Source organism: Trachypithecus francoisi, unplaced genomic scaffold (genome assembly GCF_009764315.1).
Source record: "Trachypithecus francoisi isolate TF-2019V2 unplaced genomic scaffold, Tfra_2.0 Lachesis_group21, whole genome shotgun sequence".
Lineage (NCBI taxonomy): Eukaryota > Metazoa > Chordata > Mammalia > Primates > Cercopithecidae > Trachypithecus > Trachypithecus francoisi.
Genome location: NW_022681467.1, coordinates 27,105,820 through 27,117,299, shown reverse-complemented (window position 1 = coordinate 27,117,299; position 11,480 = coordinate 27,105,820). Strand labels below are relative to the sequence as shown.

Here is an 11,480-nt window from a genome sequence, read left to right as displayed (position 1 = left end):
GACCAACTGGGACTACAGGCATGCACCACCACACCAGGCTAATTTTTGTATTTTTAGTAGAGACGGGGTTTCACCATATTGGCCAGGCTGGTCTTGAACTCCTGACCTCAAGTGATCCGCCCTCCATGGCCTCCCAAAGTGCTGGGATTACAGGTGTGAGCCATCGTGCCCGGCCAAGTATTTGTTAATTAGCTGAATAAAAGAGTGTCCTCACCTTTGATTAAGCCACTTGCTCCACCCCTGATGCCTTCCCTTCTTGCCTTTCCTAATCCCACCTAAGCCTTGGCTCCAGCCCCCACTCCTCCAGGAAGCCCTCACTGACCAGATGAGTTCTGAGCCCTTCTTGCACTTCGCCTGGTAAAATGCCTAATTTTAGGTGCCAAGTAAAGTCTGAAGTGGAGGTGAGAGGCAGAAGAGAACCAATCAGCTTTATTGGGGTTAAGGGCAGGGGAGGGGAGGGGCCCGCAGAGGCTCCCAGCCAGGGTGGAGCCGCAGGGAGACAGCTGGGGATGCAAGTCACTTCTTCCACTGTTTCTTCTCATAGTCCCAGCGGGAGGCCAGGCCCTGCACAGGATTGACCTTCATGTCCAGCATGCGCTGCAGCTGCTTGGCTTTCCATTCGTCCGTCAAGGTGATGGGCTTTGGAGGAAACACTGCAGGGAGTGCATGGGGTGGCTCAGGATCCGGCCAGTCTTCCTCCACCAGCCAGGGTCTCCAGCCACCCTGTAGCCTCCCAGCTACTCCCAAGGCTGACGGTACAAGTTACTCCGGGGTTGGGGTATCCTGCACTGAGGCGCTCCCTCCACCCTGTCTAGCCCAGCACCCCAGACTTTCTCCTAAAGCATCGCCCCAGGCACCTCTCCGTTCCGATCCCAGCTTTGCCTTAGACTCCAAGGACCGTGGGAGCCAGGCCAAGGTCCTTCCCAACTCAGTCGCCTTACCTACCTCTGTGGCCTGTGGTAATAAGAGCACTGATTTGAAGACTGCCTGAATCCAAATCCCAGCTCCACCACTCCCTTGCCCTGTGACCTTCAACAAGTCACTTCACCTCTCTGAGCCTCAATTTCCTTACCTGTCAAAAGCAGGTCCTATCCACTAGGATTGTGGGAACTGAGTATTTCCAAAGCTGTTGGCACAACGTTAGACAAATATTAAGCACCTGATACATGTTATCTACTATAATTATGTAATTACTGAGTTTGTTCCCACTTGCTGGGCAGGGTCCAGGATGAAATAATTCCTTTTACTTTCTAAGGGGGTTGAGAGTAGGAAGTAGGTAAGAGTGTTCACTTTAAAAATATGGGGACAGGTAGCAGGGTGCGGTGGCTCACGCCTGTAATCACGCCCAGGCCGAGGTGGGCAGATCACTTGAGGTCAGGAGTTCGAGACTAGCCTGGCCTAGTCAAACCCTGTCTCTACTAAAAATACAAAAAATTAGCTGAGTGTAGTAGTGTATCCCCGTTATCCCAGCTGCTCAGGAGGCTCAGGCAGGATAATTGGTTTAGTCTGGGAGGCACAGGTTGCACTGAGCCAAGATCATGTCACTACACTCCAGCCTGGCTGGCAGAGCAAGACTCTTTCTAAAAAAAAAAAAGGCCAGGCGCAGTGGCTCAAGCCTGTAATCCCAGCACTTTGGGAGGCCGAGACGGGCAGATCACGAGGTCAGTAGACCAAGACCATCCTGGCTAACACGGTGAAACCCCGTCTCTACTAAAAAATATATATATATACAAAAAACTAGCCGGGTGAGGTGGCGAGCGCCTGTAGTCCCAGCTACTCGGGAGGCTGAGGCAGGAGAATGGCGTGAACCCGGGAGGCGGAGCTTGCAGTGAGCTGAGATCCGGCCACTGCACTCCAGCCTAGGCGACAGAGCGAGACTCCGTCTCAAAAAAAAAAGAAGAAAAAAAAAAATGGGGAGAGCCAGGTGCAATGGCATGTGCCTATGGTCTCAGTTACTCAGGAGGCCAAGATGGGAGGATTACTTAAACCGAGGAATTCTAGTCCAGCCTGGGCAACACAGAAAAACTCCTGTCTCTTTTTTAAAAAAAAAAAGAAAAAAATCTGGTGGGAGAGGCAATACTTAATCTAAAAGCTGAAAGCGCTCATAGAGGCATTTTAGGCACCTTGATGTGTGGATCGGGACAGGAAAGGCCTGGAGGCCTGAGCTCCCAACAGCTCTCATACCTTACTTTCTGGTCCACCTGGCCCTGAGGCTGACTCAGCCTTCCTGATCTCCATCCCTGGTACATTCTATCCCAGGAGCAGAGTAGAAGAGAACAACCCTTATGAGCATCGACTATGTGCCAAGCACTAGGCTAGACTGGCCCTTCCAGGATGCACGGGTGGTGCTGAGCCTTCCACTGGTCTACCAGAGGGATGGGCAGTTAAAATAAAAATTGTTGGGCCGGTGTGGTGGCTCACGCCTGTAATCCCAGCACTTTGGGAGGCCAAAGTGGGTGGATCACAAGGTCAGGAGTTCAAGACCAGCCTGGCCAATATGGTGAAACCCCATCCCTACTAAAAATATAAAAATTAGCTGGGCGTGGTGGCATGCACCTGTAGTCCCAGCTGCTCAGGAGGCTGAGGCAGAAGAATCGCTTGAACCCAGGAGGCAGAGGTTGCAGTGAGTTGGGATCACGCCACTGCATTCTAGCCTGGGTGACAGAGCAAGACTCCATCTCAAATAAATTAATTAATTTAATTAAATAATTGTTGGAGTCAGGCCAGGTACGGTGGCTCATGCCTATAACCCCAGCACTTTGGGAGGCCAAGGCAGGTGGATCACAAGGTCAGAAATTGGAGACCAGTCTGGCCAACGTGGTGAAACCCCATCTCTACTGAAAATACAAAAATTAGCTGGGCATGGTGGCGGGCACCTGTAATCCCAGCTACTTGGTAGGCTGAGGCAGGAGAATCGCTTGAAACCAGAAGGCGGAGATTGCAGTGAGCCGAGATTGCACTACTAAAGAACAAAACTCTCTCTCAAAAAAAAAAAAAAAATTGTTGGGGTTGGGGTCTACCCCCAGAGTATCTGACCAGTGGAGCTGAGAATATGCATTTCTAGCAAGTTTGTAGGTGGTGCTATTGGTACACAGAGAACACTTTTGAGAACCACTCTTCAGAGGTAATAAAAGCTCAGCTGTACATGTGACTACCCAGCTAAAGACTATATTTCCCAGCTTCCCTTGTAGCCAGATGGTCACGTGATCATTTCTCAGCCTATATCATGTGAGGAGAAGTGGTTTGAGCAACTTCTAGGCCTCAAAGAGGAGCCTATTTTCCTTTCCCTTTTTTCCTTGGCTGGAATGTAGGCTTGATGGCAGGAGCTGGAGCAGCCATCTTGCATGTCAAGGATGCAGAGCAACAAGACAGAAGGAGCCTGCATTGTGGAGTCCCCACATTTGTCTGGATTGCTTCTCTGCCCTTGTTGTGAGAAAGGAATAAACCATTATCTAATTTAAGCTCTTGTAAGTTGGGGACTCTCTGTTACAGTAGCTGAAGCAATATACTGAAAAATAGGCCAGGCGTGGTGGCTCATGCTTGTAATCCTAGCACTTTGGGAGTTCGAAGCAGGCAGATCACTTGAGGCCAGGAGTTTGAGACCAGCCTGGCCAACATGGCGAACCCTGTCTCTACTAAAAATACAAAAATTAGTCAGGCGTGGTGGCACACTCCTGTAGTCCCAGCTACTCGGGAGGCTGAGGCAGGGGAATCACTTGAACTGTGGAGGCAGAGGTTCTGTGTATGTATATATATATATATATATATATACACTGAAAAACATATAGTTCATACACAACAATCAGTTACAACACCATTCATGACTATGAGCCAAATACTGGCCTATAGCCCTCTCTCATTAAAATCCTCTTAAGTACCCTGAAATGGAACATTACTATTTCCATTTTACAGATGAGGAAACTGAGGCCCAGAGAGGTAAAGTTCCTACATTCAAACCTAGACAGCCATGCTCTGCCCTTCACACTACACCTCTTCAGAAATTTTCAACTCTTCAGATGAGTGCCAGCATGGTTCCTTTAAGAAACCATCTGGTGGCCGTGACCACAAGGTCATGGCCCAGGACTGCATCTTAGATGAGGTGTTGCTACTCACTGTAGACCCGCTGCCACCAAATCACCAGAGCTGCGAATCCAAAGAAGAAGAATACATAACCCATCACTGTCTTCCACTCATTGGAGCGACGGTTCATCTCCGCAAAGGTCTCATTGAACTGGAGCCGGTACACTGGAGGCAATTGGCGGGGAGGGGAGAAAGGCCTCAGGTACGTCCACTCTAAGTGATCCCTGGCTTCCCCCTCCCTGCAACAGATGCTGTTCATTCAGCAAATTCTTACGGAGCATGTACTATATACACAGCATGACCAAGAACTGGTAACAGCAGTAAGTAAGCCAGATGAAAATCCCTGCCCTTGTGGAGTTAAGAGGGGAGACCGTGGCAAATGCTTCAGGGAAACAGTTGGGTGGCCAGGGAAGGTGTCTCAGAGGAGGTGACATTGGAACTGAGATTTGAAAAATCAATGGGAGAAAGTTGGTGAGAACTGGAAGAAGTGCAAAGACCCAGAAGCAGGGAGCAGGTAGGGAAAGAGTGAAGTGAGGACCACTGTGGCTGGAGTGAAATGAGCAAAAGAGAGAGAATTTAGGAAATGAGAGGCTGGCCAGAGCCGGTTCACACAGGACCTTGTCAGAATCCATGGAGAAGAATCTGGATTTCATTTCAACAGAATTAGGGAGGGGGCCAGGCATAGTGGCTCATGCCTGTAATCCCAGAATTTTGGGAGACCAAGACAGGTGGACTGCTTGAGTCTACGAGTTCGAGACAATCCTAGGCAATATAGCGAGACCCCGTCCCTACAAAAAATTTTAAAATTAGCCAGATAAGGCTGGGCGCAGTGGCTCACGCCTGTAATCCCAGCACTTTGGGAGGCCGAGGCGCGTGGATCACGAGGTCAGGAGATCGAGACCATCCTGGCTAACATGGTGAAACCCCATCTCTACTAAAAATACAAAAAATTAACCAGGCATAGTGGCGGGCACCTGTAATCCCAGCTCCTCGGGAGGCAGAGGCAGGAGAATGGCGTGAACCCGGGAGGCGGAGTTTGCAGTGAGCCGAGATTGCACCACTGCACTCCAGCCTGGGAGACAGAGCCAGACTCCGTCTCAAAAAAATAATAATAATAAAATAAATAAATAATAAAAAATTCTCCAGGTACAGTGGCATGTGCCTGTGGTCCCAGCCACTCGAGAGGCTGAGGCAGAAGGACTACTTGACCTTAGGAGTTTGAGGCTACAGTAAGCAAGGATCCCATACAGTGCTCTCTTAGCCAGGACAACAGGGTGAGACCGTTTCTTTTTTCTTTTTTGAGACAGAGTCTTACTCTGCTGCTGAGGTTGGAGTATGTGATCTCAGCTCACTACAGCCTCTGCCTTCCGGATTCAAGCAATTCTCCTGCCTCAGCCTCCCGAGTAGCTGGGATTACAGCCACCTGCCACCACGGTCGGCTAATTTTTTGTATTTTTAGTAGAGACAGGGTTACACCACTTTGGCCAGGCTGGTCTCCAACACCTAACCTTCAAATGATCCGCCCACCTCGGCCTCCCAAAGTGCTGGGATTACAGGCATAAGCCACCACACCAAGCCGAGACCCTGTTTCTAAATAAATAAATAAAATAAAAGAATTGGTACATTCGGCTGGGCACGGTGGCTCACACCTGTAATCCCAGCACTTTGGGAGGCCAAGGCGGGCGGATCATGAGATCAGGAGATCGAGACCATCCTGGCTAACACAGTGAAACTCCGTCTCTACTAAAATATAAAAAATTAGCCAGGCGTGGTGGTGGGTGCCTGTAGTCCCAGCTACTCAGGAGACTGAGGCAGGAGAATGGCGTGAATCCGGGAGGCGGAGGTTGCAGTGAGCCGAGATCACACCACTGCACTCCAGCCTGGGCGACAGAGAGAGTCTCTGTCTCACAAAAAAAAAAAAAAAAAAAAATTACCCTACGTGTATAATCCTTTCTCAGTACATTAAGTAAATATGAAAACAAACATCCAAAGGAAAATCAAAGCTGGCAGCAGAATTCCTTGGGGAAAGGGAACCATCTTAGGTTTTGGGAAGACACCTGGGTGGGCGGTTTAGGCTGAGACAGTGAAATCAACCAGTGGAGGCCACTCAGCATGGCTGTAGTAGAGCCATGCATAGACACAGGCCATGCACTCCAGTGCTGCCATGCCCGCCTGCCCTGGAAGAGGTCTGACAAGACTCAAAGCATTTGGCCTGGCATGATGGCTCATGCTTGTAATCCCAGTGCTTTGGGAGGCCGAGGCAGGAGAATTGCTTGAGCCCAGGAGTTCAAGAGCAGCCTGAGCAACCATAGTGAGACTGCTCTGTCTCTACAGAAATATAAATAAATTAATAAACAAATAGCCAGCGTGGTAGCTCACACCTGTAATCCCAGCACTTTAGGCTGAGGCAGGTGGATCATGAGATCAGGAGTTCGAGACCAGTCTGGCCAACATGGTGAAACCCTGTCTCTACAAAAAATACAAAAAAAGGCTGGGCGCGGTGGCTCAAGCCTGTAATCCCAGCACTTTGGGAGGCCGAGACGGGAGGATCACAAGGTCAGGAGATCGAGACCATCCTGGCTAACACCGTGAAACCCCGTCTCTACTAAAAAATACAAAAAACTAGCCGAGTGAGGTGGCGGGCGCCTGTAGTCCCAGCTACTCGGGAGGCTGAGGCAGGAGAATGGCGTGAACCCGGGAGGCGGAGCTTGCAGTGAGCTGAGATCCGGCCACTGCACTCCAGCCTGGGCGATAGAGCGAGACTCCATCTCAAAAAAATAAATAAATAAATAAATAAATAAAATAAAAATAAATAAAAAATAAAAAAATAAAATAATACCAAAAAAATAGCCAGGTGTGGTGGTGCCCGCCTGTAGTCTCAGCTATTTAGGAGGCCAAAGCAGGAGGATCACTTGAACCCAGGAGGCAGAGGTTGCAGTGAGCCGACATGGGGCCACTGCACTCCAGCCTGGGTGACAGAGGCCCTGTCTCAAAAAAAAAAGAAAAAAAGTTGTTTAACTGATCTGTGAGGCTACACTGCAATGCACCAAGCATCCCACCAAACCTTCAGTGTAGCTAATGTGGTATAGCAGCTAAGGGTGAAACCCCTGGTGCCTGTCTGTGTGGTTTCAAATCTTGCCTCCACCACTCTCTAGCCATGCGACCATTGCAAGTGACTGCACTTTACTGAGCTGAGGCTCTCGAATGTGAGCTAATGAGAGCACCTACCTCCACAGCGGTGCCTGCTACCTGTAAGCGTACGGTACACATTAGGGGTGGTGCTCATGACCATCTTGCTTGGCGAATGTCCGTCATTTATTTCTCTCTCTCTCTCTTTCTTTTTTTTCTTTTTTCTTTTTTTCCCCCAGACAGGGTCTCACTTTGTTACCCAGGCTGGAGTGCAATGCAGTGGCACAATCACAGCTCACTGCAGCCTCAACTCCCCTGGGCTCAAGCAATCCTCCTGCCTCAGCCTCCCGAATAGCTGGGACCACAGGCATGTGCCACCACGCTCAGATAAAGAGGGTCAATTTCTGAAATGAAGAGAAAACCAAGATATGTATATGTGTGTGTGTGTGTGTGTGTGTGTGTGAGAGAGAGAGAGAGAGAGAGAGAGAGAGAGGAGAGAGGAAAGGTGTTGAGAGAGGGCTGGAAATGCAAGCTCACAGGCAGAAAGGGAGCCTGGCTGGCTCACAGCTGCATTCCCAGTGCATGGTATTGCAGTAGGTGCTCAATAAGATGTTGACTGAATGAATGAATTTGAGAAGCACGAACCTTTCCCCACTAGGAATCCCTTGAAATCTTGGAGGTCAGGCTGAGTGTTCCCATTCATGGAATGAGAATAAGGTGCTAAAAATATCAAAGGGTCAGCTCAGGGGTGCTCTGGTGGACATGACAAGGGACCACACATCCCTCCAGTCTCCCAGGGTCAGAGGGCTCCTCCCCAACCGCCTCACCTGCCTCTCTCTGTTCCATCTCCCCCACATCACTCAATTCCAGGAGCCTCCACAGTCTCCTGCTCTGACACCCTTCCCCATGCACTTCCCACTCCCTGGCAGTGCCCTCCTCTTCACCCTTAAAGGCCAGCTGGAAAGTGCCCTCCTCTGGGAGGTCCACCAAGATTTCATCTCACAGTCCTTGAACACACCTCACCCTAGTCACATATTCTGTATTACAATTATTGGGGTCTGTACTGGTTTTTCCCACGGGACTGGGAGCACCATGGGGACAGGGACTATCCAGGTGATTCACCTCTTGTCCCCAGCATTGCCTAACATCAGGCTATGCACAAATAGGTGAGTGAATCAACAAGCAAACAAAGGCATAAACTTCACCCCTCAGGTGTTTGGAGGTTTCTGGTTGTCTGGGGGCTTCTCTCTGCCCTCTGATCCCTGACAGGCCCTTCTTTCCAAAGCCAGGCCCCAACCCACTCTCTCCAGCCATCCCCACCCTGACACCTACGGGCCACCTTTTCGGCGTGGGTCAGCAGGGTCCAGCTTCCCTTCTCCTTCTCCTTCAGGGCCTGCTGCTCAGCGTTCAGTTCTGTGCAGAAGGGCTCTTCTGGCATGGGGTAGTGGCGCTGGGCATAGCAGTTGGTGTAGGGGGGCGTCTTCCCCCCACCACGGGCTGTAGACACAATGGAGGGAGCTGAGTCCAGGCTGCCCCTTGGATACCCTATCTCTAACTATATTAATAAAGAAAGTGGCCTGGCTTGGTGGCTCATGCCTGTAATCCCAGCACTTTGGGAGGCCGAGGCGGGTGGATTGCAAGGTCAGGAGTTCGAGATCAGCCTGGCCAAGATGGTGAAACCCCGCCTCTACTAAAAATACAAAAATTAGCCGGGCACAGTGGTGGGCGCCTATAATCCCAACTACTCGGGAGGCTGAGTCAGAAGAATCGTTTGAACCCAGGAGGCGGAGATTGAAGTGAGCTGAGATCACGCCACTGAACGCTCTAGCCTCGGCGACAGAGCAAGACTCTGTCTCAAAAAAAAAAAAAAAAGGTTTATAATAGCTTGGGGTACTAGCAAGGGCTCAATAAATGTTTCTTTGTTATTCTCCATGGGTCAGCAAGGCCCTTTTCTATCTGGCTGAAGTCTCTTCTGCTTTAGGTCTCTTTCTTCTTACTAGCATTCAAACTAGGGTCTGGAAAGGAGGAATCAGGGTCCAAGGTTCTGTCAGCATCCTCCACCTCAGCACAAAAGACCTAGGGACCTGAGGCTTGGGGGCTGGCTCCTAAGGAAGCCTGGAATGGAGATGGCCACTGTCTGCTCACCCCGCGGACTCCATTTCCTGGAGAAACTTGGCCTGGGACCAAGGAGTGGGATCATAGGAAGTGTGGTAGGAACAGGCCCAGTGTGGCATGGAAGGGCAGAGGGGACCCCTGGCCCCATCTCTGGAGTTAGGCTGGGAGGAAGGACTCCAGGTCTCACCGGTGCCTTCTGAGCTATGCATCCCTCGTCTTCCGCGTCCACCTTTCCTCAGCAACAAACTCCAGGCAGCTTTGGGCAGCATCTGGGGGCATGAAGGTATAGATGAGTTCTGACCCCACATCACCCTCTGCCCCCAAACCTTAGGGCCAGATGGAGAAACCCTTTTCCACTGGTACGGTAGTGGTAGGGATCCCAGAGTTTCAAGGTCGCCCTCAGGCCCTTGACCCTTCTAATTTTGTCTGATATCCCTGGGAGGGGGGGCAATGGGGGTCCTAGACCTTTGGAGCCCCTTCTTGGGACCTCAATTCACCATCTGAGAAGTGGGAGGAGGCCTAAGTGTTGGGCCAAGGTCTGAAGAGTTTGAGGCTGAGGGCTTGGGTTCTGGTGCCAGTCCCAGCTCAGTCTGGCCAGACTGGAGAACTCTGCTCAGTTGTTTGCTCCCCAGAGGAAGCTGGGTGGGGGTCCAGGCTGAGAGGGAGCAGGTCCTGAGGCTCTCTTCCCTGCACTGCACAGGCAGAACAGACAGACCGTCTGGCCCCCACCCCTTCCCCCGTAATTGGCCGCCTACGTGCACACACGCCTGCTCTGCTGGATCTGGTCGGGGCTAAGGGACTGGGTTCAGCCAGACCGGCTAAGCCCAGTCCCCCACCCCCAGGGAAGCCTGGGGGTTTGGCATCCATGGGGGTGGGGAGGGGCTTTAGAGGATAGGGACTTAACTGGGTCAGAGGGAGGGAGACACACATCTGGGGAAAAGAAGGGGATCCCACATCTAGGGAGAGAGAGAGGGACACCCAACAAATAGAGTGAGGGAGGGGGTACATTACAGGTGATAAGTGGGAGGGGGCGGCCCGCACTTCTGGAAAAGAGGGGCTCCGGCCAGTGATTATGATTAGTGGGTGGGAGAGCTCCACATATCCAGAGAGGGAGGGTGTAATCTGTATTTGGGGAAAAAGATGGCATACATATGCAGACGGAGGACTCTCCAGGAACCCTCAACTCTAACCTGCATGAAGCCCCCCAACCCTCTAAGACAGGGACCACTCGGGGCGTGACCCAGCGGCGAAGGCAGGAGACCGAGCCGCGCCCCTGACGCGCGCGGGCTTGGGTTGCAGGGTCCTCCGCCAACTCACTCACCTCGCGGGCTCGGCAGCGGGAGCGCGACCTGGGTCTGCCCAGAGAGCAACTGAGAACCCGCTGCGGAGGGACCTGAGCGCGGGCGCCCGCCCCCGGCCCGCCCCACAGCCTTTCAGGGCCGCCCCCGCGTGGGAACGTCCTGCTTCAGCTGGGCGTGGGAGCGCACAGCCCGCGTCCCTGGGGGCACCCCGGCCCACAGCTTCGGGGGAGGGGCTGCAGAGCGACTCCTGCATCAGTGTCCCTACCCCTGGGGTCCTGCCTCTGGACACCCTCTGCAGACAGTAGTCCCAAGAGCAGGGTCTCCCTGCCTCCTCCACACGTTCCCTCCTTGCTGTTTCTCCCACCTGGGATGTTCTCTTCAGGCCTTTGAAGACGCAAACCTTCCAGCTAGGCCCAAAGCCTCCTACTCCAGAAACATCTTTTAGGCCAAGCGCTGTGGCTCACGCCTGTAATCCCAGCACTTTGGGAGGCCGAGGCGGGCGGATCATCTAAGGTCAGGAGTTCGAGACCACGCTGGCCAACGTGGCAAAACCCCATCTCTACTAAAAATACAAAAATTAGCCGGATGTGGTGGCATGCGCCTGTAGTCCCAGCTACTCGGGAGGCTGAGGCAGGAGAATCACTCGAACCTGGGAGGCAGAGGTTGCATTGAGCCGAGATCCCACCATTGCACTCCAGCCTAGACAACAAGAGCAAAACTCCATCTCAAAACAACAACAAAAACAACAACAAAAGAAGAGAAGTCATCTTGGCCAGAGTGTCATGGTTAAAGGGGAGGCTGGATTGAGGGAGAGGTGGGCTGGACCACCAAGAAGGTCCTGTAGGTCATGGTGAG

At 51.9% G+C, this 11,480-nt stretch overlaps 1 protein-coding gene across 6 annotated transcripts; it reads right to left on the bottom strand.

Annotated features, from left to right (window-relative positions):
* Positions 1–402: 402 nt before the first annotated feature.
* LOC117068615 lies at positions 403–10,757 on the bottom strand. 6 transcript variants are annotated; one of them, XM_033186028.1, is made up of 7 exons: positions 9,822–10,090; positions 9,512–9,593; positions 8,542–8,706; positions 7,855–7,929; positions 4,114–4,245; positions 1,073–1,126; positions 522–653 (listed from the first exon to the last, which is right to left on the bottom strand). In XM_033186028.1, the coding sequence occupies exons 1-6, from the start codon at positions 9,822–9,824 to the stop codon at positions 1,089–1,091; spliced, it is 495 nt and encodes a 164-aa protein (XP_033041919.1). In that variant the 5' UTR covers positions 9,825–10,090; the 3' UTR covers positions 522–653; positions 1,073–1,088. The 6 variants fall into 6 exon arrangements, with proteins under 6 accessions (XP_033041916.1, XP_033041920.1, XP_033041915.1 ...); XM_033186025.1 differs by lacking the exons at positions 1,073–1,126; positions 9,822–10,090 and adding an exon at positions 10,646–10,757 and having other exon boundaries at positions 403–653; XM_033186029.1 differs by lacking the exon at positions 1,073–1,126 and having other exon boundaries at positions 403–653; positions 4,139–4,245; positions 9,822–10,088.
* Between the last annotated feature and the right edge of the window lie 723 nt (positions 10,758–11,480).

Excerpts from the sequence above, each read along its gene's own strand:
- LOC117068615 (XM_033186024.1), bottom strand. Across the intron at positions 8,707-9,511 it reads GCATAGCTCAGAAGGCACCG|CCCGTGGTGGGGGGAAGACG; the intron begins GTGAGACCTGGA and ends TTGTGTCTACAG. Across the intron at positions 7,930-8,541 it reads CCACGCCGAAAAGGTGGCCC|CACCTTATTCTCATTCCATG; the intron begins GTAGGTGTCAGG and ends TGATATTTTTAG.